The sequence below is a fragment of the Pinus tabuliformis genome, chromosome 4_2, assembly GCF_031772625.1.
Source record: "Pinus tabuliformis cultivar Carrire ecotype Pingquan chromosome 4_2, CPIR1, whole genome shotgun sequence".
NCBI classification, from domain to species: domain Eukaryota; kingdom Viridiplantae; phylum Streptophyta; class Pinopsida; order Pinales; family Pinaceae; genus Pinus; species Pinus tabuliformis.
The window spans coordinates 360,327,087-360,354,141 of record NC_142304.1 but is presented as its reverse complement, the minus strand read 5'-3'; the positions used below and the strand labels follow the sequence as shown (position 1 = coordinate 360,354,141).

The window sequence follows — 27,055 nt, the reverse complement described above, 5'->3', positions numbered from 1 at the left end:
GTAAATCTGAAAGGTGCATCTTTATTGGGTATAAATATGGTTTAAAAGGTTATCAACTTTGGAACCCAGAAATAAAGAAGGCTGTGTACGACTGAAATGTGGTGTTTAGAGAGGTAAAATATGTTATTACACATGAATTTCTACCAAAAGAACATGAGAAGGTAGAGTTTAAGCTAAAGGACGAAGAATCAGACTCTACAACAGAAGATATATCAAAAGATGAAGAGCCACAAACTCGAGTTGTGAGAAGATCAATTCAAGAAAGAAGGAAACCAAAAAGGTATAGTCCATCTGCTTTTTGTTCAAATTTTGCTTTATCTATTACTGATGATGATCCTCGAATTATGAAGGAGGAAGCAGATTCAGAGGATGGAAAACTTTGAAAAGAGGCTATGGGTGATGAAATAGCATCTTTGGACAAAAATGAGGCTTGGGATTGGGTGGATTCATCGATTGGAAGGAAACACATTGGAAGCAAATGGGTGTTTCAGAAGAATATTAATGCAGAAGGAAAGGTGGAAAAATAGAAAGATCAGTTGGTAGCAAAAGGTTATTCCTAGGTGCTGGGAATTGGTTTTGGTGATATTTTTTCTCCTATTGCCAAGGTATCTTCTATTATATTACTTTTATCTGTTGTTACTACTTTTGATTTTGAGGTAGAACAAACGGATGTGAAGACAACATTTCTTCACAGGGATCTAGAAGAAGAGATCTACATGAAGCAACCTGAAGGCTTTGCGGGGAAGGGTAAGAAAGAAATAATATACAGGTTAAAAAAGTCTTTGTATGGGTTAAAACAGTCACCAAGGTTGTGGTATCAGAAAATTGACACATTTATAAGGGGACTTAGCTTCACCAAAAGACAAGAAGATCATTGTGTGTATTTGAAATTAATTGGTGACCATGTTATTTATTTGGTCTTGTATGTGGATGATATGTTGTTGATTGGAAATAACAAAGAAATTATCTAGGATTTGAAGACCCAATTGTTCTCCAAAATTGACAAGAAAAATCTTTGTTCTGCTTACTATATTTTGGGCATGGAAATCAAACAAGATCGGGCAAAGAGGAATCTCTGGTTAAACTAGAGGAAGTATGTCGAGACAATACTGCATAGGTTTAATATGAAGTACAATAAACTAGTGAAGGTTCTTATTCTTGTAGGTGTAAATTTATCTGTTGAACATTGTCCCAAGGCATAAGAAGAGGAAGAGCACATGTCCCATGTTGCATATGCAAGTGCAGTCGATACCATGATGTATGCAATGGTTTGTACAAGACCAGACATTGCACATGCAGTGGGAGTATTGAACAGGCTTTTGTCGAAACCTAGGAAAGAGCATTGGACAACAGTGAAGCGGGTTTTCAGGTATTTGGGTGGCACTAATGATTATGGTCCTTGCTACCAAGGAAGCCAAGGATTGGATAGAGTTTTTGACATTTGTGGCTTTGTTGATGCAGACTTGGATGGAGATCTAGATCAGAGAAGATCTACAAGTGGGTATGTGTTTAACCTATTTGGAGGTGCAGTCAGTTGGATGAGCAAGAGATAGTTCATAGTGGCACTTTCAACTATAGAGGCATAATACATTCCAACTACTCATGCAAGCAAGGAAGCAGTTTGGTTGCAAAGATTGTGTTCAAGTATGGGGTTAGTACAACGAGCTATAAGGATAATCTCTCACAACCAAAGACAAATTGATGTTCAATATCACTTTCTGAGGGATATGGTTGAGGACAAAAGGGTGTTATTGGTAAAGGTGCACACTTTGAAGAATATTGCAGATGCATTGTCGAAGTCTGTGAGAACTAATAATGGGTGTTGTAGGGTTGGACCAATGACTAAACACTCCTATGACCCCCCATGTGGAAAAGAAAACAACAAGAGGGAGAATGTTGGATGTGTGTTATATTATTTCCATGACTAGCCCCACGCGCGAAGCAAGTGGGAGTTAGATGGGGGGCGACCAACTCCACCTTCGTTGTGCGGGGCGTAGTGGGGGGGTCACAAGGAGGGCGGTAGCCCCCCTCTATGGGATCCAGAACAACACTCCGTGAATTGTTTTTTTAGACCCTATATTAGGTGGGCGGACCCACCTATGGTTTTGTGCATGGATTTCGCACATGGTTTTGGTCATGATGGTTTTCTCACAGTTTTCTTCCCATGGTATTTTGTAGATCTAGTGAAGGGAACTACGGTTATGATCTAATCTAGGGTTAATGGATTGGGGTTTATGGATGCTTTGGCAGGTATATGTATGTATTGTAACATTGAAAGGACTATAATGAAAAAGAAATCTGGTAGTCTCAGTTTTGGGATCCTGGGGAAAATTTTTGTGTATATCTATTTATGTTTTATCCTCTTGCCATTATTTATTTTCCGTTTTTTTAAGAATTAGTTTGCAGGTAATTTTTGAAAATATTTCAACGTCAACTATGTATATATCATTTTAAATAATTAAAAAATGTCCTAATGATTTAACACTTTCTTATTGTATTACTCAAAATCAAAGAGATGGAGAATGAATGAATATATATATATATATATATATATATATATATATATATATATATATATATATATATATATATATATGAGTACTAGAGCCACCAGATGTATCAAGTGTAGAGATAGATAAGAGCTCCCAAGATGCATTCCCTTTTTCCAAATTTTGCACTCAAAAAAAAAATTGCACCTTGAAAGATTCTCTGTTGGTGCTTAATAGATATTAGATTATGAATTTATATACTTAAATAATATCTATTGAAAAATACACTTGGTTTCAAATGTATGTAGAGTTAGAGAGTAGAACGTCAAACATCTAATTAAATGAGGTTTCGAAGATTTTCTTGAAGTCTATTAAAAAAAAAAAAAAAATGAAAATTATGTTTTAGTACAAATAGATTTAGTTGTCAAATTTTCAAAATCTAAAATGAATGGCAATTAATGAGAGAAGATTTGTGGAATTTCTATGCATTTACAAGGATATGTAAAACTCAAAAGAAAATAGACAATATTGATAATTTGGTCTATTATTTTTTATATTACTTTTACAAATAGTAGTGGTGGGTGGAAATAAGTAAAAAGAAGGAAAATAATGAAAAGTGAAAAGAAATAAGTAGAAAGATGAAAAAAAATGAAAAGTAAAAGCAAAGAAAGAGAAATGCTTGGGTACAAAATTTCAAAAAAATTTGCAAAAAATTGGCTTTATTTATGTCAATAAGTTGGATTTATTGATATGACTATGCTAAATAAACCAAGTTAAATTAGAATAATTGAATTTGGCATAACTCGTATACCATTTGTAATCTAAATGTGAATGTTACATAAGAGATGATATAATCTAATGAATATACCATTAGGGACCTTGTATTCTTGATTTATGTTGGTTTATCTCTCCTCACATGTGTTTGTTTCAAATTATTAAAACCAACAATATTTGTATTACGCAGTCCTAGGTAATCGATACCAGTGGCAATCATATCAATATGTATGATTAATCATGAAATTCACATTCTTGTCAGCTGTTATTTGCCGCGAGTGTCTCCCATATATACCAACGACTCGCGATCGGGTTCTACAATCTTTCGTTTATTTTATATAGTCCATGTGTTTATTATTGCACAACGCTATTTATTTTATGCATACAATTAATATAAATCTTCAAAAATATTTGGTGTCTTCCGTGTTCGTCGTGTCACCAACTCCCTTCGTAAATTCATTGTCTCACCTTCCACAACACAACAAATATATTTATGCAAAGGGGGAAAGAGAATATTTCCCAAATTAGTATTTTTGAGAATTCTCGCATGATAAATATAAATATTATAAATTTATTTTAATTATAGATTGCATATTAAAGAAATCAAATCTTATAAAATAAAAATGTTTTTTCTCAGTAAAATCTGAAAAAAATAAATTGTATTTCTAATCTTTTGAGATTTTTAAATTTAAAAATATTTTTACTTTGCATTTTATTAAAACTGTAATAATACATATTTTTTTCTCGGTAAAGACTAATTCTATTAAGTGAAATATAGTACAATCAAGAGAAGCAAGAGACCGGCAGACCGGAAATGATGGATCCATCAACCTCGGTCCCGGAGGAGAGATTCAATCTCAGAGCTGCATCAAATAACTTGAGAGCAAAGACTGACTAACTGACTTTTACCCCACAGGGGCAGAAACTACAACACAGTGTTTTTTCCCTTTCTTTTTGTTGACTTTTGTCCAGCCATCATGGGGAGAATGAGCTAAAACAACTTGAAGACTGGGATTCTCTATCTTCGGGAACTCCTTTTCTGATTCAGAGGAGGAAGTCTCATGGGCGCGTTTCTAGGAGATTGCTATGACATAGGAGTGCCCCTTAGTATCCGTGGGCGGATCCATCGGCTGAAGCGCCTGGTCCGGTTCTGAATCACTTTCCTCTTCCTCCGAACTTGGGGAGCTAGAGCTCCCTGCTGGCGGCGGAGGACAGGGAGCCCAATGCTTGGGTTTGGTTTTTGCGAAGATGCCCTTTTTCGTTCTTGCTGTCAGCAAAGGGCAGGAGTTCTGCAGGTGCCCTGTTAGGTGACAATGGCGGCATCGGAAGGCAGTGTTTTCGTAATCTAGAGTCTGGGTCCAAACAGTGTCATTGATCTTGAGATTGATTTGCTCTGGCAGTCCCTTGCTTAAATCTAGCTCCACACATACTCTAGCATATGTATAGAGACCTTGTTGTTCCCTCTTGTAATCCCCCATTAAAAAGCAACCCAAGGTGTTGCCTATTTGCCTGTATACTTCTGTGCGCCACAGGTGAATTGGGAGATTTGGAAGTCTGATCCAAACAGAGGCCTTAGTGATGACTGCAGAAGCTGGGTCAAAGTCTGGGAACCATGGCGTTAAGAAGAGGCCTACTGAACCCATGAACCAAGGGCCTTCTTCTAAGGCATTTTCGTAGTGCTCGAGATTATCGAACAACACTATAAAATATCCCTTTGCACAGAAATAAACCTTGCAACGTTGAGTCCAGTTGTCTTTGATCCAGTCATAAAGATCCTTTGATCGTGGCCAGAGCCCATTGAATCTGCAGATGATGGCCCTTTCAGCGAATTTTTGGGTGTCGTCTGCAAGGTCAGAGTAGGAGATCTCAACAGAGGGAACCTCCTCCAATTTATCAACCAAAAAAGGCTTGGGTTTGGGAGGTTCAGGGGATGCGGGTATCTCAGAGCGGACTACAGCTTTGTAGGAGTATGGAGGAGCCGAAGAGGATTGACCTGCAGCTCCACCTCTCAAGCGAAAGGAAAACACTAAAGAGCTGTTGTTTTTTATGCTGTAAAAAGAGAGAGGAAGAGGATCATCGAGCTGTTTACCTTGGAAAATAAGTCTCTGTAGGGCTGAGGGGATCCCAAGTCTGTGCTCCAGATTTGCTTTGAGGTTCTGCACCAGATCTGTAGGGTTTACCCATTGCAGAATGGTCTTGCCAAAGATCCGTGCGATTTGAACCTGAAAGGGGGTAGAGGAATTTTCAATAGATTTCTGGAGTAGCACGGGGCCAGAATCTTTTGAGTCTCCCATCTCTTGACGCAAAGGAGGCAACAAGAGAGAAGAAATCTTCTGCCTATGGTATCTTTTGCTCCAACTCGGATCCGCTGCTAAGGGAAGGGCGACCGATCTGTAGAGAGGCCCCTGATCAGTGGAGGGGCCAGAGCTGCCATGGCTATGCGCGCCTGTGCTCAACGCATGGAAGTTCGCCTCTTCCTTCGGCTCAATCTCCGCTTGGAGCTTCAACTTGGGTTCGCGCCCCCGATATATCCTGAATCGAGCCTCCCTTTCAGCAACCTGTCCGCGCAGAGGCCAAGCGGCGGCCGAGGACAAGGAGGCGACGGCGGCGGCAGCTTCGCAGTTAGGGTTCGGCTCCGGCTCCGGATCTCTGCTCAATGCTTGCTTCTCAAGTGATGAGGAATGCTCCGGCCTTCTGATCTGGAATGGATCTTCCCCTTCAACGGCAGAGAGCCGAGGGCGCTGAGGCGGCGGCGGCTGTAGGGTTCATCTTCAAGATCGAGAAATTCATGAACCTTGTTATCCTAGAGGAGATAATCTAACTGTAATAATACATATATTTACATATATATTTCACATTTTTTTTTGGCACATTTTAATATTTTTTAATTTAAGTTATATATTATAGATGAGATTATTTTAAGTATTGAAATTTTATTAATTAAATTTAAATATGAATTTGTGAAATATAATAGTTTCACATATAAATCATTATTTGTAAATTATAACAATTAGTTTTTATATGTTTATGAATTATGTATTCTAAAATATTATAGTTATGAATATGAATCATTATTATTTAAATTTATTTTGATTTAATACAAATTATCATTTTTTCCAAAAAAAATTGTTTATAATTTTATTAATTAAAAAATCACAATATAACAAATTGAGTTTAATGATTTTATTATTTATTATTATTATTATTATTATTATTATTATTATTATTTAATATAATGTCTTATTTTGAGTGACAAATTGAATAAATATTCTTAATATATCATTTTTATTTATTAAATTTTTCGCAATTACATCATGTTTTTTTTATAGCAAAGTAATTAGCCATGATCCATATGAAAAAAAAAACAGAAAATAGAGAGGGGAGAGGGAGGCAAAGAAGCGCCAAACTTCATGAAAGGTTAGAATAAATGATTTATAATAAATCTGGAAAATCCAAGAAAAGAAAAAATCAACCCAAAATGAAGAGTTTGAATACAATTGTACTCTTCCAAACAATGTTAAAGAGCTAAAAGAAAATATAATTAACAATTTGGCCCTATATAGTTTGGAACATAAACAACATAAAATAGGTGTCAAAGTCATAAAAAAAATATAGTTTTGAACATGATTAACATAAAATAGTTATCAAAGTCATAAAAAAAAAAGAGATGAATAAGGTTGTATAGTTAAACCCTAAACATAATAAAGTAGAATTGAAGCTAATCACTTTTTATATGAAATATTACAAAAATGAAAACATATTCTCTTCTCATTATTCAAAGAAAATCTAGAAAGTAAATCATAAATTGAAGCAACTTTCCTCATAGAAGAAAAAATAATGGGAAAAATAATTGAACATAAAGATACATGGATTCTCAACAAAACTACGAGTTTAAAAGGCCTAGGAATATTTATAAATAGAGAACTTATTCCAACACACCAAGTTCAATTACTAAAGATAAAAGAATACTAGCAAGGAAAAAAATGGAGAATAACTATGAATTGAAAAGTTACTATTAAGGATAGAGAACACCAATATAATATTAAACAAAAATTTGGAACTCTCTAGATCCTCTCATGGAAAGTCTATTGTGGTTTCTTATCATGCAAAGTTCTTATAGTAAGTTGGAGCCTAAGTGAAAATTATATTATATTTCTATTTGAAACCTAAAGGAATGGAAAATGTAAGGTCCCTTCTACAGAAGAATGTTTTTTTGGTCATCGTGGAATAAAAAATCCTCCTATGGAGGGATTGGAGACATAGCTGGTTAAATAAATATGAATATTTCTCCTCACATTTGACTTCATAAGAAAGACCCTCTCAATCAATACATATGGATGGTGATTTTAAATATTAACGCTAAGAATATCTATATAGAAATTTGTTTCTTCATGCCTATTATGTGTACCTCTTATAAGAAAAATAATCTAGATAAGAATTGTCCCTACAAAACCTTATAACGAGATATTTACACTGTGAAATTAAGGTAGTATGCTTTCATTGGGAGACTTTAATGCTAGAATTGTAATTGATCACTTTTAGGCTAGATGAGGACCCTCTTTTAGCTAATATATACCAAAGAAACTCTAAAAGTATAGCTAAGAATTTATTTGCCATGGAGCTAATTAAGCATTGCAATTGGGAACATCTTATCATTTGCACTGGTCTAATGAAGCAAATGAAATCTAAATAAAAGAATTGTATCCATGGTTGGGAAATATTGTCAAGATTATGTAACATTACATATCTCTATATACAACGAAATAGTAAATTTGGACCTTTTAAATTACCATTAGGCCAACTATAATCATAGACCTTTAAGCCAAACTCTAAAAGTTCTCATGTACAAAAGCTTCATTGAAGAGAATTTCAATAACCAAAGGAACTTGATTTTTAACAAAATTAAATTTCATATTTTCTTAAAATAATTAGATAGTGAATTAATTTCCATATCATATAAGATAAATATTAAAATATTATTAAATAATTTTATGACAACCCATCTCTATTGCCATAACAAATTCTCTATGGCAAGTGTTATTTAGAAAGAAAAATAGAACATTTGACCCTTCATATGACAATGAGTGTAATATCTCTATAAATGTTGGAACATAAGGTTATGTTGTTTCTTCACACCTAGAGAAAATTTTGAGGCCATTGGTCAAAAGGTCGACTAACACTAAACAATTAGTCAAATGATCACCTTACAGGACAATCAATCAAGTGGTTGATAGGTTGGTTGCATATTCGACTAGAAGACAAAGCTCAACTAGTGGTATCACTAACTAATTGGTTGAAGAAATTGAGTAGAACAATCAACTAATTCACATAAATATAACCGATGAGATAGCTTATATTTAATTGAAATAGTTCTAATGATTGAGACGCGTCATTAAACAAAATCCTCCATAACTCAAGGAGATTGGTTAGATTTTGTACCTATAAGTAAATGACCTTGTGGGTTGAATATGTAACAACGAGAATCATGATCATATGATGATGTAATATTGTTCACTATGCATTCTGATGTTCTAATCATAATGCACTATTCTTTAATGATATAGTTGTGTCTCTAGACACTATCCATCACCTTAAAAAATTATTTTCTCTATTATTGAATCTCTGATTAGATTTTTTTATTTGTTCTTTGCTCTTGGTCATTGGCCATTAGAGCATGCCCCAACATGGTATGAGAGCTAATGGTTTAAAATATAGCGAGGTTCTTCACAAATCATGCTAAGTCAGATCTTTTCGTGATTGACTCTAGGCCACTTGATTTGATACATGGAACCTCTTTTAAGAAAGATCAAATCCATGATTTTTTTTTTGAAAATGGCATCCAAGATTGGCCTTGTTGTTTTGAATGGAAAAAATAATTCCAATTAGGCAATGGAGACCCTTCTAAAGAGAAATGTGATATAGAAATATACAAAAACCACCATTCCATATTGAAAGGGTGTCATATGAATTTTTTCATTGATGGGAAAATACATGAGATTGTTGGTATCGTCATAATCCATATTTCTCAGGAAATTCATTTTCATACAAGTGAGATTGACTTCCCTTATCAAGTATGGAAGAAGATAAGGTTGTTGTTTGACAAATTGATGAAAGATAGCTCATGTAGTTAGAAAAGGAGTTGATCTCTCTTGATCCTTATCCCTTTGAAATAATTTAGAATTACCTAACTCATGTCAAAGAGCTACAATTGAAATTTGGAAATTTTAGGAAGAAATATCTGAGAAAAGATGGACAATTGATAGAATTAGTCATAATGGATCAGTAGACACCTTGTGATGTGATATGTTCATCATTTTGCACTAACTATATATCATGCTGGGAAGATGGTAATGATTATACCTTTGATACTTTCTTTTATTTATTGATCAATTACCAATAGAGGTTGTTTGATGAAAGGAAGCTTGGTAATAAGAACCGAGCTTATCCACTCAAAGGTAAGAGAAAGTTGGCACAAAAGGAAATTTAACCTCAATAAGAGTATCTCGATCCCAAACCCCATAAATGTGATGGGTCTAAATCAACTCAAAAGAATCATAAGAAGAATAAATGTACCTACTATGGGAAGGCTATACATTTGGAGAAAAATCGCTTCAAGAAAAGAGATGACTTGGAGCAGAAAGTCAAATCACTTAAAACTGAACGATTAACTAATTGATCCGCTAACAACTTTAAGTTCTTAGTTAGAATGCACTTTTTGCATGCTCATATCACATAGAATAAATGGTTCATCAATTTTGGTTGCACACACCATATGGAAAAGGATGCCTCCTTGTTTTCCTTCCTGAATAATGCTATTAAGAAAAAGATTTACTTAGCATCTAAATTTTCTCTTGACATTGATGGTCATGGAGACATACCTTGTCAACATGGAATAATCCTAAATGTCTATCATGTGCCTAGCTTGAGCGCAAACCTATTTTTGGTTTTGTAATTGACATTGACTAGGAAAATTGTTGAAATTTGGATAGATTGGTTTGTTGTTAAAGATTTAAAGAAATATTAGTGGGTTTTCATCGAAGGCATTCTCAAATCGACTAATGGACTGTCTAAGTTTCACGATATGTCTCAACCCAACACTAAACCAGCTAATCTTGTGGCATAAACAACTACAAAAAGTCAACTCTGGCATGAATGACTTGGATATTTGAACTTTATGAGCATATGGAATATAGCAACTCAAATATCATTGTTGGCCTATTAACGGTACTTCCACCTGATGGATTTTGAGAAAAATGTGTACTAGAAAAACACTATCAAGCACCCTTCAATTCTATGAAGGTGTAGGATGCACATAAATCACTGGAGCTTGTTCATAGTGATCTTTGCAACATAAATAAGCCTTAATTCACTTGTGTCGGGTATATTATGACATTTATTAATTATTTTTCAATATTTACTTGGAAACATTTCTTGAGAAGTAAGAGCTATCTCTTTGAAAGATTCAATGAATTTAGGGTCTTGGTTGAAAATAAATGTGGTCCCTCTATTAAATGGCTAAGATCACAAAATGGTGGAGAATCAAGAATCAACCCTTTCAAGATTACCTACTCAATCAAGTATTTATTTGCAACATTTAATCCCTTATAATCCCCAACAAAATGGCATGTTAGAACAGAAGAACTACACCTTATTTGAAATGGCTCATTGTCTTTTACAAGCAAAGAAATTGTGAATAAAATTTTTGGTTGAAATAATTTACCATACCAACTATCTTTTAAATATTGTTCTAACTAGAATTATTAATTCTAGTCAAATATTGATATGATAAAAAATGCTCCATTATTCACTTCAAAACTTTTAGATGTTTTACTTAAACCCATATTCTCAGTCATTATAGGAAAAAATTGTATGCAAAAAATCATTCTTACATTGTAATTTATATTGTAATTTATTTTGACGAGTCAAAATCATATCAACTTTCTAATGCTATAAATATAATAAAATCAAACTTTAACTTAAAAAAAAATCACAATAAGTATACCAATGCTATTGAAAGATTTCAGCTCCCTATTCTCAATGATTATAGAAAGAAATCGTATGCAAAAAGTCATTCTTACATTGTAATAAATTATTTTTATGAGTCAAAATCAAACTTTAACTTGAAAAAAAAAAATCTACCAATGCCATTAAAAGATTTCAGCGCGTTTACAATTTCTCGGTGCACGTTTCTTTCTCGTTCCACCTTTATAAACATCCACGTTTCTTTCTCTTTCCATCTTTATAAAAATAAATAAATAATTATGTAAATATAAAAGGTTACACACCAAAAAGCACAAAAGGACTTTTTCTGATTATATTAATATTAATATATTTATATTTATAGAGTTTTGATATAATCATTAATATATTTATATTTATAGAGTTTTGAGTAGATGATGATTGGATAGGTTTTTAAAGAGTTTAAGTTATTGGTTCAATTTTTTGTTTTATTAGAATGATATTCTCACCAATATCAAATCGAAATAAATAAATAAATAAATAAATAAATAAATAAATAAATAAATAAATATATATATATATATATATATATATATATATATTAATATATTTATATAAATTAAATAATTGATAAACATAAAAACACTTATATAATATTATGACATATTTCATATTACAAAATTTGAAAAAAAGTTTATAAATAATTGTAAATTTTTTTATTATTATTAAATAAAAATTAAATATAAAAATATATTTAAAAAACATAAAATAAAATTTTAACTATAAAAATTCATCCCCTTATTTTATTATGGAATTTTTTAAACTAATAATAATATAGACCACTTACCAATACCATATACCAAAAAAACAATTACTCATATTACTCTTAACATTTTTTCAATCTTATATATGACTATTAAAATGTTTTTTTATATTAAATCATTAATATTTATTTCATAAAGACAAATACAAACGCATATCGTAAATACGCTTATGAGATTGAGATTTAATTCAACATGGGCTAAACTTTGTCAACCCTACAAATGAGCGTTGCTCTTACTCTTCAACGTAAGAGATTACATCATTAATATGTTCCCACTGACGTGTGTTGGGAGGTCTGGCTGTTTGTAATTTTATGTTACACTACTCTCATTATGCAAGATTCAGCATTCATAATAATCTCGTTGTGCAAGATTTAGCATTCATAATAATGACGATGTTTACAATGCAGTCAACAATTCAAAGATGACTTATACCATCCTGACAAAACCCTAAGATTCCATTTTTTCTCGGGAAAATACACTCGGTTGAAAAAGGGGACAGCGAAATCAAATATGATTTAATCTCAAGATTTTTGATATGAAACAACTGATTAACCACATTGCTTCGATTATGTAGAGATACTTCTTACATGGCAATTTGAGGTGGACGTTGAACTAATTTCCCCTTATTGTCCGATCTTATTACATATTTAAGAATTAACTGGCGGCGTAATTATTCAATAGGTGATAACTGAATGCGCTGGGAAGGATTCTTCAGTAATACATTTTGATGGCAGCTACAAAAGGGAAAGTAAGATAAAACTCTAGTACTGATCAACTGAGAACAGTACGGCAATTGGCCCTGATTTCTCCCATGGTGCCTGTAAGAGGGCTGATGTTCCCCATCTTCACCATCGATTCTGCAAACTGTTCGAGAAAGAGCTCTTCGTTTTCTGCGTAAGCTTTCACGGTTTCCACTGTTTTGCCTTGGCCCTTGGCGAACAATTCTTCGTCTGAGTTCAACAGTCCATACCCGCTTAGCAAGTTCTTGAAGTAGTAGTTGTCGAATTTCGTAGGACTCACAAAATCCAATGGGGATAAGTTATTATCTCCTCCCGATTTAGGACACCCAGATATGAGCCGACTATAGTAAGATTTGTCCAGGCTGGAATCTGGCTGCCCATTTCCACTCTGGTTGTAAAGCCTCTGCCTGAAACTTGTGCATCGAGATTGGCCGATCGTGTGACTTCCTGCGTAATTAGCATTTGTATTTGTATTTCACTACTTAATAATCTGTACTTAATATCGAATGCTACAAAATGAAATGATTGAGCTGCAAATTATGACGCTGTAAGTTATAAATACAATGTGTATACCTGAAAGGGCCACCAAGTCTACCTCATCCAGACCCTGCCCTTTAAACTTGGTAATGAGAGTCTGGAGAGTTGAGTTGGGAGCCGGGATATTGTTGTTAGACCCACTCAAACTTGCACTTGTCGAGTCTCTTCTCCCTAGTAAAACTTCCCAGCCCAGACCACCGCTCTGGTATTATTCATTCATAACACATTACTAAGTATTATTATTTACCAGATTACGATCTTGTCTTAGAAATCGAGTACCAGGAAAGATATGTTTATATGTTATTTTTTCTTGGAAACCGAGTGCTAGTAAATAGATCTATATATAATGTATTACCAGGACCACTGAGTCACGAGCTGTGATAGCAAGAATATCAGCACAGGATACAGTTTTGGGACAGGCCTTCTCCAGCTCACTCTTAATCTGATCAATGACTTCAAATCCTCTAGCAGAGTTATTGTTGGGATTTGAACCCTTCTCACTCACAATGGTTGAACTGTTATCCAGCAGCAAAGATGCGTCGCACCCCTGTCATGCCATTAAAATTTCACCCATAAATACATACTTTTAATTACTATGAATTCGTGAGTAGCCAATAGTAATAGCAATTTGATCAATGTGCATAAGGAAAATATTACTGACCTGAACAAAACAATCATGGAAATGAAGCCTGAGTAAGGATGCTGCCATTCGAGCTTCCTTCATCACTGCCTTCTCTACCACCGATTGAACTATTTCTTCGGCCATGGGACATGAATGGTCATAAAAATGTGGAATCAAGTTATTAGAAGACTGAGGGTACGACACCGGGAATGACATTACGAAGGCCTGCAGCGAACAGAGGAGCAAAAGAGGGATAAAAGAGAGGCTGCGCGCAATAGTTTTTGCCATGATTCTCATGAATGAACGAACTGCTATCCCGATCTATCAATCAACGTAAAGGAACACGAAAGGGAGAAGAGGTTGTAGTTGTTGGTTATGTGGACGTTTATTTATATGAATGGATGGGCGTTAACGTTGAATTAAAGTATTGAAGAAATCAGAGGAAGAAGACCGCTCAGCTACTACCCTAAACCATAATCTACGCGGGATGATGACTCATTCAAGTCTTTAATTGTTACTAAAGAATTGGTAAGTCAGCAAGGCTGCAGGTTTTCCTGGCTGTTAGCTATTAAAAAAACTACAAAGGAATACGCGTATCCCATTAAGGCATTGATTCTAGATGAATACTGGTTGTCCCATATTGCATGAATGAATATTTAGCGGTCCATCGTTCGGAACGATTCAGATGTAGCAAGCGAAACAGCCGAAAGTTCCAAGGGCAGGTAGCCGACATGGTGGTTGTTTTTATAATTCAAATTCATTGAACGGTTTAAATTTAAAGATCCAAACATATTTTAATAGTTGCAACAATATCAATGGATTGAATTAACACCACTAACTTCCATGCGTATTTAAAAATCACATGATTAAACCTTATTTAAATTAATTTTTTACAAAGCTTCATTAAAAATTTACCATGTCATTTGTTAATTGACACCTATCAAAATTAACCATAATGTGAAGACTACAAAATGTAACACACACCTTACACATACACTTGTCATAGTAGTGGAAAGGTGTATTTCCAAATAACATGATCATGCTTTTCAAACCATTGATAACGCATGTCCAATTCCAAATAACAGTCGATAGTTTCATTAACTTGTCCATCAATTTCATCCTTTCATGCTCTTAATAATAACTCAAAAAAACAGGTGTGGTTAGTTTCATTAACTTGTCCTTTCATGCTCTTAATAATAATTCTGCCACTCCATCTATGATTGTAACGTGGAGGAATAAAGCAGCATGAGCGTTTCAAATTGTGATTAAATATTTATTGGAAGTGTTATTTATCACCATTCCATCCACTATAAGCAAAGCATTTCTCCAGGGATGCATGCATTTCTTAGTGATTGGGTTGTTGGGATTGTTGAAGGATTACTTGAAGGATTGCTGCAAGGATTTTGAAGGGGCTTCTCTTGGCTTCTATCCGTTAAGAAAGGTGCACAATCTATTACCTAGATTTGGAAAATTACTACTCTATATATTAATATTGTTTTCAATGGTCACTGTTAACTAGATTTTTCATTACTCTAATGTGGAATGACTTTGTCCATTTTCGCTCAATGACCACTGTTAACTATATTTTTCATTACTCTAATGTGGAATGACTTTGTCCATTTTCGCTGAAGTCTTGTTGAAATTAAATTTAAATTGTAAATAAAAAGAACACTTACATCATACTAATCTTCATTATATAATCCATGAAATATGTATTAGGATTAGTGAGATTAATAAAGACAAAATCAAATTAAAAAAAAAAAAATTGGGATAAATGGCTTTGTGTATTTAACTACGCTATACAACCAGCTGCATAAGATTCTGCTGCAAGCAAATCAAGGTAGTATGCCTTCTTAAACTTGAAATTTAGATATCTCTGTAACTTCTAACACCAGAGGAAAAACATTCATCTAATACCCACAGATAGAGAGACAACATGAGAGGGGCACTCACAAGGAGTCCAGTATCATTTGACATGACGTGCATAAAAAAACATTTGGGATAAGTGGCTTTGTGTGTTGAACTAGGGTATACAACCAGCTGCATAAGATTCTGCGACAAGCAAATCAAGGTAGTATGCCTTCTTAAACTTCAAATTTAGATATCTCTGTAACTTCTAACATCAGAGGAAAAACATTCACCTCATACCCAAAGATAGAGACACAACATGAGAGGGGCACTCACAAGGTCTCCAGTGGCTTTTGACATGACGTGCATAAATGCCGTGGACTGTGGGTGCCATTCGGATTTGTACAGAGGCGTTGGTTCGGCTCTCAACAGATTCTTCGCACAGTATCTGAGTAGAATTTACAGAATTACCACATAGTTTTCAGTTACAGCAAATGAATGTATCCACCTGGAGCGGGACTGCTCTGCAGTTCACCTGAATCCCATAAATAATTATTGTGCATTATGGATCTACGACCCAAAATTTATCATTCTATAATCACACAAAGTCAGCGAAACTGATCTTACTCCGATGAAAGTTCTCTTATTCGATCCAGGAAGCATGTGGGCCACAGTATAACCAGGGTTGGGCATGAGGAAAGTTGGTACCTTGAGTCTTAACATCTATTATTATTATTATATAATCACATACAATTATATTATTTATGTCCAATATTATTTTTTATATATTTTGTATAAAAAGAATGATAGGATAGGTTTCTCTATTTATATATCTATCAAATACAATTATTTGTCTCTAATATTATTTTGTATAAAAAGAATGATATGATAGGTTTTTCTATCTATCAAGATCGATCAGGTTTGGTGCGAGGGAAATTATACCCTAACAGTCCCTAATTTGTGGTTATTACGGGATTTTTGGTGATTTCGGTTCACGGTTCTGCGTGTTGCGGAATAAGAGTCCATACGAAAAATAAATTAAATAATATATAGATTCAATATAGTTATCGTGTTAATGGCATCCATTCTTAGGGCATACATCTGATTTGATTTTGGAATATTTAAGTTTATTGCGTTCACCTTAATTAATTTTGTGAAATATTTCATGATTTGTAATAATATTTTACTCAAATAAACTAGGGAATAATTTCAATAGATCTAGCTGACCTAATTTATAGCTGACCTAATTTATAACTTTTATAGAACAAAGATAATAAAACAATGCTGCATTGTCGTGAGGTATCCTTCATGAAATATAGTAGCTGCAATATTAGTTCTAGTCAATATTTATCCTCTTATAATGTGGGTCGGTGCACTTGTGTAACCCAAATCCGAATTGTGCTACGTCTAATAGCGAGGTTGCTCTGTTATACTGCCAAGATTGGAAATAATATAAACGAACAATCACCCCAGTTGTTGAATAGAGCTTTTCAAATATATCGCAAAAGATTAAGTGGTCAGAATCATCAGATTTTGTATGCATAGATATATTTTTTTATTCACCTGATTGTTTTTATTTAACCATAAGTATTTGTCAGGAATCTAAATTTATATATTAAAATTATTTTTTATATATATTTAATTGATTTGAAAAAGTTTATTTTACAATCTAATATGATGTGTAACATGCAGGTCATTAAACTTTAAATTTTGTTCATTTCTACCAAAATAAAAAAATAAAAAATAACTATACAAAACATTTAAATAAAGTAGACTTAAAAAAAAAATAAAAAATTGGAGAGATTGGATTCAAATTCAATCTTTCTGGGCTCACCTTAAATTTACATTTAAGGTAAATCTATCCGGATTAAAAATTCATTACATCTAAATAATTGCCAAAAAATCATCTTTGTAATACTAGGTCTGATTTATTTATACTAATTTTAACGAAATTAATTAAACTTTGTAATAATGGTTAAAAAAGTATTTATTAAATGAGAAATCGTTTAAATTATAAATAATTAATAAATATTTACATCAAAATTATTTATTAAATCAGAAATTGTTTATTCACATACTTAAATTAGTATAAATTACTCATAAACCTAAAAACTAAAACATAAAATTAGTCAATTACTCATAAGCTAAATAAATCATAGTTAATGATAATTAGTCATAAATCTAAGTTACTTATAATTCATGATTTATTGAAATATACAATTACTTATGTAGCATTCATTATTCATGATTTAATTTGCCAATGATCTTAAAGTTTATACTAATAAAATCATATAAGTTTTGCAATAATGATTAAAACAATATTTATTAAATGAGAAATTGTTTAAATCACAAATAACTAATAAACATTTAAACCATAACTATTTATTAAATCAGAACCTGTTTAGTCATATCCCTGAATTACTAGAAATTAACGATAAACCTAGAAACTGAAACATAGAATTAGTCAATTACTCATAAACCTAAATAACACATAATTACTTATAATTAATCATAATTATTCATGAATCTAAGTTACTCATCATTAACCTAAATTACTCATAATTGTTGACTATAAATTGCACTAAGGTGTGAGGATTATAATGGATTTAAGGAATTTATGTATTCCTTTTTGTACTTAAAGTGAATTTGGTTACTGTGGTCCATTAGCATAAGGTAAATTGGTACATAGATTTATAGATGGATATCCCATGAACATTTTAAACAAATAACTTTTCAACTCTACAATCTAATTGAAAACATTTTATTTTTAAATATTCTTCAATATCCAATTGAAATTCAATAAACTCTACAATAACATTATTTACGTATATAATAAAAAATCATTAGATATCAAATTCAATTGTGCATTTACTTTTTTCCGAAGAAACCCATCAAAGAAACCCATTTTTTATTATTTAAATTTCCTAATATTTTTTAATTTAATCGCCATATCCACGTAATCATAATCATATAGATATTAATGTAGTCCATTATAATGATTAAGTTGTGGTATTAATTCAGTACATTACAAGGATTATCTTATGATATAATAATCTATTGTTTTATTAATAAATAAGTAAAATAATTTTATATTAATTTTAAATATCAAAAAAATTAATATATAAGAATGTGTTGTTTTAGAAATTTAATAATATAATTTTAATTTGATATTTATATATTCGCTATGATTGACTCAACAAAAATTTGTCAAATTCCAACCAAAACTTCCAAAACATCTAGGTTTTAGACAACCCATTAAAAATATTTATAAATATATAAAATAAAGATAATAATACAATTTTAAGATTAAGATCAACCTATATATCATTATTTTTTTAAAACAATGAAGACATATAGACTTAATTGTTTTAGAAATACATTTTTTTAATGGTTAAAAACATTTAAATTATAAATATTGTGATTATTGTATGATTAGAAATTATATTATTAAATAAGAAACAATATCTTAATAAATATTAAGAATTTCAAATAATAAAAAACAATTATAAATATATAAAATTATGTTGAAAAATCTCACAAACTTAAACTAGACTACATTTTTTATTATTTAAATTTCTCAATATTTATTAATTTAACCTCCATGCACTCCATAACCGTAATCAAATGGATAACAAAATCCAAGTTTCCTGGTAATTGATAATGTCAATTCTTATGTGTGTGGTTGCTTGAGTGAAGAAATTTTGTTGGATTCAATAAAAGGGTGTGAGGTATAATTATGAATATTTAAATGTGTATTGCTAAATAAAAATTTCATTGATTAATAAACAAATATGGGTTTTAAATGTAGTTGGTTGTCAATAATATTATAGGAATTTGGATAATGTATAAGTGTAATATGGATTTTAAATGTAATTTGTTGTTATTAATATTATAAGAATCTTTATGATGTATATGTGTTTAGACGGAATGTATTGATTTAAATAATTAAATGTATTTAATATGTTATTGAGAATTGTTTAAACATTTTTTTAACATTTTTGAAAGAAATAGAATTATATAATTATATAAGAGAATAATGAAAATACTTTTTTCATTATATTACATACATATTATAATATGTTAGAAAAATAAGATATGGATTTTATAAAACTATATTACATAAATAAGATATGGATTTTATAAAGTTATATTTCATCTGTTAGTGTAACCTTTTTTTTATTTGTTTTATAAATTATAATTACCAAAAAAACATTGTATAAGAAAAATATGTATAACAATAGATTAATTAAATAAAAAAAATATTTTAATTTTTTTTTAAATAAACTTTAAATACCTTACTTAATATATGTTTAAATTCATGTCTTGTTAGATTTTATATTGTTTATAATTTGGCAAAGATTGTTTGGAATTACAAGTAAATTTGAGTAACAATAAAAATTAAGATTAAGTCAACAAAAAATTTTCAAATTCCAACCAAAAATTCCTAAATATCTAGGTTTTAGACAACCCATTAAAAATATTTATAAATACATAAAATAAAAATAATAATTCAATTTTGAGATTAATATCAACTTATATATCATTATTTTTTTTAAATAATGGAGACATATAGAATTAATTGTTTTAGAAACACATTTTCTTAATGGTTAAGAACATTTAAATTATAATTATTATGATTACTTTATGATTAAGGATTACATTGTTAAATAATGAATACTATCTTAATAAATATTAAGAAATTCAAATAATTAATAAAAGTTATAACTATATAAAATTATGTTGAAAAATCTCACAAACTTAAAACATACTACATTTTTTATTATTTAAATTTCTTAATATTTATTAATCTAACCTCAATATACCACATAATCATAATCATGTAGATATTAATGTAGTCCATTAGAATGATTAAGTTGTGATATTAATGCAGTCCATTACAAGGATTATCTTATGATATTAACAATCTATTTTTTTATTAATAAATAAGTAAAATGATTTTAGATTAATTCTAAATATGAAAAAAATTAATATATAAGAATGTGTTGTTTTAGAAATTTAGTAATATAATTTTAATTTGATATTTTTGGATTCATTATTATTGAGTCAACAAAAATTTGTCAAATTTCAACCAAAGATTATTTGGGTGGTTATTACACCTTAAGGACTACTTATTTAGGTGGTTATTACACCTAATCACAATTGACAATAGTTAATTATGATTCACGTTACATACATAACTAAAACAAATTCACTACTATACGAAACAAGTAGCCATCTCATCTTGAATCTAGAAAAGGAAAGAAGTTGTTCCCCAGCTATTTTTTATTAGTTAAAATTTCACTCTTCCACAACTATTAACATTTTTTATGCTTAACACAATGGAAAATCGTTTAGTCCAACAAAAACATAACATGGTTTTTTCTAGGCAATTTTTTGTTGGCATTATGAATTAGATTTTGTCCTTCATGGTAACCTACCTAATGAGTTGTTCTTATTTGATATTATAAATATATTTGTAGAAGCATTATAGCATCAATATTAAACATACACCTTAATATAAACATAATTATAGGTTAATAACATTAATAATCTTGGATTATAGAGATTAGGTTTAAAAAATTGTGGAATTGTGTTCAATGTCGTAATAATGTTATGATCACTCATTTGATTTTATACAATTTGTATATGTCATGTTTTTCTGTATGTGTAAATGGTAAATTATGTATGTATGTTACTTTTAATTTTATTCAACATTAAATTGTTTCGTTGATATCAAATATGTTTTTTTTTTTTTACTGTTAGGTGATTTCGTTGTTTGATCATGGATCCAACTATTTGGAGTTGTCTTCCATTCAAAGTTCTTGAAATTGTCTTCTTGTGGCTCCCTTTATCGATTGTGATAAAGTTTAGCACTGTTTGTAAGAAATGGAAGAATGGTTTGCAAAACCCTTCTTTCTTGTTATGTTGCAAGAATGTCTCTATGAACGAATTTGGATTTCTTGTTCCTTTCCTTAATAGTGAAGACAATTGTTTTGCTACTCAATACCTTAATCAGAATGGGCACATATCTCAATTTCATTTGTGATTCATAGATTCAAGATACAGAGTAGAGTGTATTGTTGGACCAATGGTGGTTTTATCCTTACCAACAGAATACTCCCATACACACAACTATTTTGTAATGAATCCATTTACAAAGGAATTTAAAAACATAGGGCCAATACTGATGCAGGAGTATCCAACCACCCTTAATCAAAAGTCAAATCCAAAGCTATGGAGGAGGAGACATGGAAAATCATGTAAACTAGGAGCAAATTTATGTTAAATACAAGCTAATTTGATGGAATTGATAAGTCTCGAGAAGACTTAATTTAATGTAATTATCTGCCATGTATGCATAACAAAAGATTTAGGGATTGTTTGAATGATTTTAGGAGAAAATCCTGGATCTGGAATGATCCATAATTCTATAGTTATTTCTATATATTATGAACCTGTGTATTCTGATAGAGAGAGTATAGGCAGAGAGTGAGAATACAATGTAATCGCTAGAGGAATTGTGACTAAGGCTGAAATGCCTTAGAATGTAATCTAATTCTATCTATAATATAAGATATATGTGTTATGTGGATTTCTATATACCTGTGTATAATTTACATATGTATATTCTTTACTGTGAGTTAAATTCCATGTTACGAGATTGTTGATCATCCATTGATCACTATAAGGATCGATGGCGATCTAGTGTTAAATCAATATATGTGTGTGAGTGTTTAAACAGAGTGTGGTAGAGTTAATCTGGGTGGAAAGGTGAATTCCATCATAAGCAAACAAGCATAGAGGGAGCTGTCAAATTGTTTAGATCTACGGATATTAACGGTGGAGGAATAGACCGCAGGGTCCAGGAGTGTACGTGTGTCTTGATCAAAATTGAAGGCCTGCACTTAATTGCAACCATCGATCTAAATTTCAAATGGTTATGTCGAAGTCAACTACAGGGTTTGAGCGTTTGGTAATCTGTGTGCTAGTTGAAGGGCCACAAACCATTGGATCACTGCTGATGCTGACTGTTGGATTAATATCGCTTTGCATCAATCATGAGTGAATGAACCCTGGCCTGGAGGAATTGCGAAATGTGATGTGCGATACGAGGATCTTGAGCGAACCCGATAGGAATTGAACTAGGGTTTATTTTATTTGGAGTCTGGTTCTTGTGCATTTAGGTGGGACCAACGTTCATTGGCGGATTATGTGCTAAAGCATTGTTGGGTGATTGGTTGGGTTTTGTTTAAAACCTACCAATGTAACGCTTCCGATTTGTATAGGTGGGGCATAACCCACAGGTTTACGTAAGGTGATTATGAAAACCAGGGAAATTATCTTTAGCCAGTTTTTCCTGCATCAAAGTGGTATCAGAGCAGGGAAAGGTTTCGTGTGAGTAGAAAGAAGATTTTGTGTGCAAAAAGGGAAAGTCAACATGGGACAGTTGTTGTCCAATTGTTGTCCAATTGTTGTTCAGTTGTTGTTCAATTGCTGTTCAATTACTGTTCAATTGTTGTTCAATAATTGTTCAATTGTTGTTCAGTTGTTGTTCAATTGCTCTTCAGTTGTTGTTCAGTTGTTGTTCAATTGCTATTTAATTGCTGTTCAATTGTTGTTCAATTGTTGTTCAATTACTGTTCAATTGACGTCCTGCGTCATTTCAAGCAAAATATGGAGGTACATTTATGTGAAGATTGGTGAGTTTGTGATCTTTATGTTGTTATTCATTCAGGTAACAGCATAGGAAAGTGAGAAAACCTGTAGCAGCCTAGAGCATGGAGTGCTCAATTTCTTCCAGAAGAGAGAACCAGAGAGATGCCGAAAGACTAAGCCAGGAGAGAAGCTTGGTGAGGTATCGTGTAGCATAGGAGACTGTTACTACAAAGGTTTCGTTGTAGCTCACAAAAAGATCATAAGAGAAATTCCATTGAGGAAGTGGGTAGAATTGCTATCGGATGAAGGAGAAGCATATGACCCGGAGGTCATAACTTTTTGTGCCTCGAGATTCTGATGCAGAAGCATCTGACCACCCTTAATCAAAAGTCAAATTCAAAGCTATGGAGGAGGAGACGTGGACAATCATGTAAACTGAGAGCAAATTTCTGTTAAAAACGGGCTAATTTGATGGAATTGATAAGTCTTGAGAAGACTTAACTTAATGTAATTATCTTCCATGTATGCATAACGAAAGATTTAGGGATTGTTTGAACGATTTTAGGAGAAAATCATGGATCTGGAATGATCCATGATTCTATAGTTATTTCTATATATTATGAACCTGCGTGTTCTGATAGAGATAGCATAGGTAGAGAGTGAGAATACAATGTAATCACTAGAGGAATTGTGACTAAGGCTGAAATGCCTTAGAATGTAATCTAATTCTGTGTATAATATAAGATATACGTGTTATGTGGATTTCTGTATTCATGTGTATAATCTACATATATATTCTTTACTGTGAGTTAAATTCTGTGTTACGAGATTGTTGATTGACCATCGATCACTATAAGGATCAATGTCAGTCTAGCTTTAAATCGATATATGTGTGTGAGTGTTTAAACAGAGTGTGGTAGAGTTAATCTGGGTGAAAAGGCGAATTCCATCATAAGCAAACAAGCATAGAGGGAGCCATTGGATCATTAGCTCTACGGATATCAACAACGGAGGAATAGACTGCGGGGGATAGGAGTGTATGGGTTTCCTGATCGCAATTGAAGGCCCGCAGTCAATCACAATCATTGATCTAAATTTCAAACGCTTATGTCGAAGTCAACTATGGGGGTTGAGCATTTGGTAATCTGCGTGCTAGTTGAAGGGCTGCAGACTGTTGGACCACTGTTGATGCTAACCATTGGATTAATATCGCATCACATCATTCATGAGTGAATGAACCCGAGCCTGGAGGAATTACAAAATGCGATGCCTGATACGAGGATCCTGAGCGAACCCGATAGGAATTAAACTGGGGTTTATTTTATTTGGAGTCTGGTTCTTGTGCATTCAGGTGGGACTAGCGTTTGTTGGCAGATTACGTGCTAAAGCACTATTGGGTGATTGGTCGGGTTTTGTTTAAAACCTACCAATGTAACACTTCCGATTTGTATAGGTGGGCCATAACCGATAGGTTTACGTAAGGTGATTATGAAAACCAAGGAAATTGCCTTTAAGCGATTTTTCCTGCGTCAAATATGAATTGGAGACTAGGGATTCTTTTCATTATTGGAAAATGTAAGCAATAGAAAATATGACTAGGTTGTTTTAAAACATATGTATGATAGAATGTAGTCTAAATTTTATGTTTGTAGTAGTCTTGATAGGGTATGGAAAAGGGCTATTGTTCCATTTGGTGGCACTTCACCCCCTAATAATGTAGTTTTCTATACAGGTAAACTGTTTTAGTTGTATCTAGAAAAGGAGTATGAAGATTATCCTCGGTATGGGTATACAAACTACTAGTTTGATGTGATAAAAAATGAATGGGGTTTTCCATTTGTTCCAATCAATGACATACGTTGTATGTCATTAGCAATATACATCAATCAATTGATATGCCTTGTCAATGATGGCTCCATTTCTATATGGTCAATTGAAGAATTAGATCATTTCCAGTTTGGTCAACCATGTGTTGAACGAAGAATTAACTACTTTGAAGATGATTGGGGTTTCAGATGGAAGTTTTTGGAAGAAATTTCTACAGATATAAATAACAAATGTCCTAGTTATCTTCCATTTCGAACAATGCATGGTCTGGTTCTTATGTGCAATTGCAGTGAAGTTCCTTTCTTGTTATATGACATGATGACTCCCATCTATTTTCCAATAGATATTGATAATTCAACTAATGAACAGATGTCTGGGTTTTGGTACCCAACGTTGGAGGATTACAATGATTTGATTGAGCATGGAATTTTTTTTGCAATTGCTCCCCGTATGGATTCCGTTGATGAGATTCCACCATTGGATATGGATATGGATTCTTAGGATATTAGTATTCTTATGAGTTCCTATAAGTATTTCCATTTTATATACTCTCTATGGTTGTGGAAAATATTTCCATTTTTGTCTCTATACATACTATGGGTCTCTGTATGATGTAAAATATTTCATATTGTTTCCCCTAAAGTTTTCTTTTCTACATATAAATGTGTCTCAATGTTATGCATTTTTCTTTGTTTGTATAATTATAATTTCTATGAGTTATGTTATACATGTTATTTGTATTGGTTTTTGTCATTTATTCTCAAACAATGTTATATGTTTATGTACATTTTAATATTTGCATTTATATTTTGATAGTATATAGTTCCAAGTTTTTAGATATACTTCCAATTCATATAATTCTTAGAGTATTGTGTCCCAATAGTATGGGTTTTGTTTTGATTCTAATATGATACATGGAAATTTAGACTTTTTGTTTATGCAATTTGGAAGAATTCATTTCTGTTTTTTTCCATTTTGAAAAATTTGTTTTTATTTTTAGCCATTTGGGAAAAGCCTTATACATTTTGATAAGTTTATATGTTTGGAAAACAATAAGATATACACTTTTTATGTTTTTTTACGATTTCCAAAAAAAAACTTTTGCCTTTTTCATTCTGTTTTGTTTGTTTATTATTCATTATAGACATGTCATCTGAAGGCACAAGCAAGCATACAAGAAAACAAAATTTGTCACTAGAATCACGTGAGAGGTCTAATGAAAGTTGTCGTTTACGGTATCAGCAAAATAAGGATGCCATAAATGAGCATATGAGAGCTACATATCATATTTTCATGAGTGAATCCACTCTTGAAAATGATTTTATAATTCCTCGTAAGTATCGTAGTATGGATGATATAATGGAAAGAACATTTCCTGTTGATAGTTCATTATCAGGATATGCTCCTCGTCAGCATAATCTTGTTGTTCGATGTTGTCCTAAAAATGTTCATAACATTGGGGAAACATCTTGTAATCAGGAAGAACGACATATCGATAATGTGGATGCAACTGTTCACACTAACCCTTCCATGTGTCCAATTGCATGTTTTGATGGCCAAATGTTGCAAAACATCCATGGTGGAGGTAATGATGACATTGTGTGTGATGATTTGCATGATAGTTTACTTGGCCATTTGTTTGATAATTTGGAGCCAGTTGCTCGAAACATCAGATCTTCAAATATCGTTTTTCAAAGTAATGTGGTCCTACCAAGAGAATCAGTCATTCTTGATAGCATTTCCCGTGGAACAATGAAGGTAACACAATGATATTTTGAT

General features: G+C 32.1%; 1 protein-coding gene across 1 annotated transcript; it reads right to left on the bottom strand.

Annotated features, from left to right (window-relative positions):
* Positions 1-12,612: 12,612 nt before the first annotated feature.
* Positions 12,613-14,248, bottom strand: LOC149169432 (peroxidase 49-like). The gene is made up of 4 exons (XM_089427096.1): positions 13,985-14,248; positions 13,679-13,870; positions 13,360-13,525; positions 12,613-13,233 (listed from the first exon to the last, which is right to left on the bottom strand). Exons 1-4 carry the CDS (start codon positions 14,240-14,242, stop codon positions 12,818-12,820), a joined length of 1,032 nt encoding a protein of 343 aa, XP_089283222.1. The 5' UTR covers positions 14,243-14,248; the 3' UTR covers positions 12,613-12,817.
* Positions 14,249-27,055: the final 12,807 nt, after the last annotated feature.